This window comes from Rissa tridactyla, chromosome 7 (assembly GCF_028500815.1).
Source record: "Rissa tridactyla isolate bRisTri1 chromosome 7, bRisTri1.patW.cur.20221130, whole genome shotgun sequence".
In the NCBI taxonomy this organism is placed as follows: Eukaryota; Metazoa; Chordata; class Aves; order Charadriiformes; family Laridae; genus Rissa; species Rissa tridactyla.
The window spans coordinates 50,865,303-50,870,705 of NC_071472.1; the positions used below are offsets into that span (position 1 = coordinate 50,865,303).

A 5,403-nucleotide genomic window follows, 5' to 3' on the forward strand; every position below is an offset into this window, starting at 1 on the left:
TGTTCAGGCTGTCCAGATTCCCCTCCATCCAAAAAAACATTAGTACCACAGCTTGGCACAGGTTTTTACTTGTAACCATCTCTAGAATAATAAATATTTGGCAGTCAGCTAAGATTAGCTGATTTGCATTAAAACGCAGATGAAACAGCTCTGCACAGCCACCAAAAATTGCATCACAGTCCAGTTAAATCAAATTTACTTTGGGAGCTACCAAAATCAACAATTTGAACGATTTCACACTTGGGTTTAAAAAGACCACAAAATGGTGCATAACAAAATACAAGATACCACCGCTTCACAGAGAGCGCATCACCAAAAGCAGACCTCCAGAATAAAAAACATGCAGCAAAAGAGAGCACTTTAAAAGCACGGAAGAAGGGAGGTTTGGGCTCTGGTTTGCCTGGGATGTCATTAGTGGGGAGAGAAAAGGGAAAGTTCCTCGAGGTGTGGGGCTGAAAATAAGAAGGAGCCGCAGGTCTCCTTACCTCCTGCGAGAAACACCACGCTCAGAAGCAGAGATGGGAAGACAGGGGGGAAAAGGAGGAAAAGTTGCAGGCCAGGAAAGCGGAGGAAAAGGCGAGTGGCAGGGAGGATACTACCCAGGAAGAAAGCGGAGGGAGGGGCAAGGCGAGACAGACAGCGATGGAGGGGGAACCAGAGGGGCATGGGAGAGTTGGCTGGCTCCAGGCAGGGCCTACTCCGAGGACTCATCCAACAGAAGCTATGCTAAAAATGGCTGCTTTGCTTCCACTGCCCCTTCCTCCCCTCCCCCGAACCTCCTCCTCTCCCTCCTCGCTCCCCGTCCCCGTGCGGGTGCCGGCGGCCGGCACTTACCAGGCAGAAGAGGTTGGAATGGCAATCCTCCAGGCTGGCCCCGTTCGGCACGAAGCAGGAACTCATCCTCACAGCCACAACCCACACGCCATTATCCCACAGCCTCCGACAAGAAAGAAAGAGACAGACAGAGAGAGAGAGAGGGAGAGGGAGAGACAGACACCGAGAGGGAAAGGGGGGATGGGGGACTATGCACACGCACAAATAATAATACAATTAAATAAGGGATTTACATACAGACACACACGCACGCGAAACAGTGGCAGGATAAATAAGCCAGGAGGAGAGTGGTATCGAAGACGGGGGGGGGATAAAAAAAAAATATATTAAAAAATTTAAAAAAAAAAATTAAGAGAAACTCAAGACGTTTTCTCTTCTTCTGGATATCGCACGGGGTGTGGGGGGGTAAAGCCACCGTGGAAGGGGAGAACAGAAAGAGGGAGGTGGTAAGTAATCCAACGACGGGGAGATTAAGATCAAAATCCTCCCTGTTCCTCTTGTCTTCTCACTCGCATAAGGAGGGGAGGGAGAGGAGGTAAGGTGAAGGGGTAATTGATCCAACAAGAGAATAAAAATGGGGTAATTAATCCAGGGGGGCTAGGGGTAAAAATCAGTTGACATCCCTCCTTCCTCTCTTCTCAGATGCCAAGCAATTCCTACGAGAAGTAGGAAAAATAAATAATCCAGTGGGGGCAATTAATCCAGAAACCTCCCTCCTCTTCCTCCTGTTTCTTTAGTCATCAGATGAGAAAGGGGCAAATTGTGGAATGACTGGGAAGGATTGGCTGTGGGAGAGAGAGAAAAATCCAGGCTCGTCTCTTCGGAGTCCGAGGGCAACAGGGTGGGGGGGGGTGGGGGGTCGGGTCAGATTCTTCTCCCCTGCTCCAAAAATATTCCAAATAAATTAAAATTTAAAATCATAAAAACAAACTTTAGGGGCCAGAAGCACGGCGAGTCCGAGGAAATCGTAAAGGCAGAACAAGAAAAATTTCCTGGGGTGTACCCCAAAAAAACATCTGCGGGGGCAGGGGAGGGGGAAGGTATTCCTTGAGACAGAAAGGCCGCAAAAGTCTCCTTAGCAGCCCAGCGGGGGATTAAATTCCCCGGTGGAAAACCCCCCTCCCCAAAAAGAAATACTCTTCGCAGAGAGGGCGAAACCAAAATATCCTCCGTTGGGTAAAAATCCTTCCGTGGGTAAAGGAGGGAGGGGGAGAGGGGTGGAAGGAGGAAATTGCGGGTGACCCTCGAAGTCTCTTCGGGGAAGGATGGAGGAGTCTCCCGGAGGCCGATCCCCAGTCTTTTCGGGGGAGGAGGAAGGGGTAAAATCGCAGAGTGTCTTCAGGGAGGCTCGCCCCCCCCAGCTGTCCTCCGGGGCCGAGGGAGCCCCACGAAGTCCACAGGGCTGGGCGGGTCTCTTCAGGGGAGCCCGGACCCTGCCGAGTTACCGCCGAGGGCCGGCGGAAGGGGGGGGATCCGGGGCAGGGAGGGCCCCCTCCACCGCGCCAAACCCTGCAAGACCCCCTCCAGCGGGAGGTGGGGGGGAGGTGAGGCGGGGAGGGACCAGCCCAGCTGCGACGCTGGTCCCTTAAAAAAAAAAAAAAAAAGAAAAAAAAAGAAAAATAAAAAAGGGGGGATTAGAAAAATAGAAAATGAGTCTTCAAATGGAGCGGTTTCTTCTGCGGGGGGAGGGGAGCGAGCCCCGAGACCCCCCCGGCGGGGTGGGGGCCCCCGCTCTCCTCAGGTGCGGGGTCTCCTCAGGGCCGCGGGAAGGCTCCGCGCCGCCCCGCTGCGGCGTCCCCGCGGGGGCGGTGGGCGGAGGGCCCCCTCCCCGAGGTCTCCTCGGGAGGGCGGGGAGGCGGCGGCCGAGCCCCGGGCTCTCCTCAGCCGGAAGGGCCGCGGGGGGGGGGGGGGGGGAAGAGGTCGGAGCCCCCACAATTCCCGGCCCCGCCGCCGCCGCCGCCGCCGACACAGAGGGACGCGGCGGCCGCTGCTGCTGCTGGCGGCGGAGTCGGTGCCCCGAAGCCCCCGCCGGCGGGTCTCCTCCTCGCTTCCCCTCAGCGGTGCCTCTGTCGGCGGCTGCCCGGCCGCGGCATCCTGGTCAGCCGGCTCCCCCTCAGTGAGTCTCCCCCATGTCGCGTCGCGGCCGGAGCGGGGCGGGGGGGAGGGAGGATTCTTCTCCCGTTTAATTCCGAGCCCCTTTTTCTTTAATGGCGGCCGCAGGGACGAGAGTCGGGGCCCCCCTGCCGCTCTCTGATTGGCCGGCGCGCCGTCACGTGGTCCCGCACCGCGATGGCCGCCGTCGCGGCCGGGGGAAGGAGGGTGCAGGGGCGCGGCGCGGCCGCCAGGCGCCGCCCCGGCGCTGGAGAGCCCCCCGCCTTCCCCGTTGGGAGGCCGCCATCTAGCGGCCGTGGCGCAGCGGGTTGCGCCGCAGGTTTGGGGGAATCAGCAGGTCGGCGGGGCCGCGTGTTCGAGTCCCGCCTCCCCAGAGCTGGCTGTGCCCCACCAATGTCCTCATGTCCCTCCCGTCGTGGCTCCCACCCAGTGGCGGGCACCACCTCGGGGCTGTGCCATCAGCGAGGGGCCAAAGTCCGGGCACAGACTGTCCCACCGGCAAAAAAAACACTCGCCCTGACTCCTCTGCTGCAAATTGGCAGAGGTTTCCCAGGATCTGCCCTCAAATACTGGGCTGGCACTTCACGCTGTAGAGCAAATTCACCTTTCTAAAAAATATGCAAGTATTGGTAAAGCTTGCATTCATATTTAATTAGTCCCACTGACATCATAACTGTACTCCAAAATCACATTTTTTTCCATGCACAGATACATATTGTGCAGTTTGCGAGGATGGAGTAGGTGGTTTCTGTTACTACATGCACAGATTTGCAGGAGGACTTACTTTGAGATTATTCAGAATTAAGATGCTAGAGTGACAGTGCAAGCTATTTTTAAGAGTTATTTTGAAAGTATATGCGCCTTGTTAATCCTCTCATATTACGTATTAATTTTCTATGCAATGGTTTGCATGTAGAATGCAAAATTTTAAGTTACTATATGCAGAATTTTTTGACTGCAGAGTTAAAGTGAAAATACAAACCAGTGTAAAGTGCCTAAAGTAAAAGAAAGACTTGAATGTCTCAGCTAACATGACATTCGCATTAAAATATGATCCGTTCATGCAACAGCAGCACATTGCATCACAACTATGCAACATGATGATGTTTCAAAGGCCCTGCAAATTATTTCAGGAGTCAGGAACAAGACGAGTGGCAACCTTCTGCAAATGTCTTGATAGAGTAGGAGGAAAGAAGGACACTCTATAAATAAATTTAAATGATAAGTTAAAAAAAAAAAAAAAGTGAGGCTAGATATTTTCCCCAAGAGAAACTTTGAAGATTTACTCACACTAAGACTATTTTTGTACGTCGGTGTAGGCAAGCAAGATTCTTCTTTTTATCTAAATAGAAGCAGAGTATTTTTAACACAGGAGATTCATTCCCTCGGTGCTCGTCGGAACACAGCAGCTGGGGAGGGCGCCGGGATGCGGGGGGAGGGCGTGCGGAACCAAACCCCTTTCCAAGTGGAACAGATGGTTTTCTCCATGGTGGCTGCAGACGAGGACCACGGCGCAAGGGGGACTTGCTCTGCGCCGGCGCTGGGAACCAGCTCCTCCACGCTGCCGGGGCACCCAGGGGCACCCCAAGGACCTCCAAAGGTCCAGTGCGCTGCTTGGGTCGTTAGAGTGATTACCTCACTGCGCAGAGAGATGTTATTAAGTCCCGAAGGAGAAATGCAATGCTTTGAAGGAAATAAAAGAAAGCGGCACTCGGCATTAGTAGACAAGAACAGGTATGGTTTTCCCTCTAAGAGGAAAAAGTATCCTTTGGTAAAACTGGGATTTGGTAGAGGGAACGGAAATCCAGTACATGACTCAGTGTGGGCTTGACGTACTCTTGCTTTTCCCCATCGATTGCAGGATGACACCAAATTTTCACAAGCTGAGACTCCATTTCTTTTGCCTGCAACAGCAGAGCTCAGCGTCTGGGAGAGAGGATTAATCCAGTGTCTAACGCTGGGTTTGGCATTGATTCACTTCACAGTTCTGAGGAACCCGGCTTCCATCTCTGTTTACTTATTTGTAAAATGCATTTTGAGATCTGGTTCATTAGTACCTACATATCAATCACAATAAATACTCATGTAGGATCCCAGCACAGTCAAGTGCAGAACATAATTTTTCCGGTGAACACAAATAAAGAATTAATAAAATACTGACAAAAGAGAAGACTAACACATAAACTAGAGATTTTATTTTAAAAGTCATTCCCTTCCCACTCTGTATCTGAATTCCAGAACCTACAAGCCACCGGCTTTCCCAGTTACCTGTACAGCACTAAATGACAGTAACACACACAGGGTAACAGTCATATCCATGGTTAGCAAATTTTGGACCTGAGACATTGCCTGCCCTTTGCATACTGGCCACGCTGTTTGGGAAATAAAGCTTCCTTAAAAAAAAAAAAAAAAAAAAAAAAAATTATGGAAAAAATGCTGTTGAAAATATGCTTTCTA

At 52.2% G+C, this 5,403-nt stretch overlaps 1 protein-coding gene across 2 annotated transcripts in view; it reads right to left on the reverse strand.

The window, feature by feature from the left end:
- Positions 1-1,142, reverse strand: part of MED13 (mediator complex subunit 13) — a 54,515-nt gene extending 53,373 nt beyond the window's left edge. Inside the window, exon 1 of one of the 2 annotated variants that reach the window (XM_054208142.1) lies at positions 835-1,142. In XM_054208142.1, coding sequence (XP_054064117.1) covers positions 835-900 — 66 coding nt within the window. In that variant the 5' untranslated portion in view covers positions 901-1,142. The remainder of the gene's footprint in view (positions 1-834) is intronic. The other variant, XM_054208143.1, reaches the window with a different exon arrangement.
- Between the last annotated feature and the right edge of the window lie 4,261 nt (positions 1,143-5,403).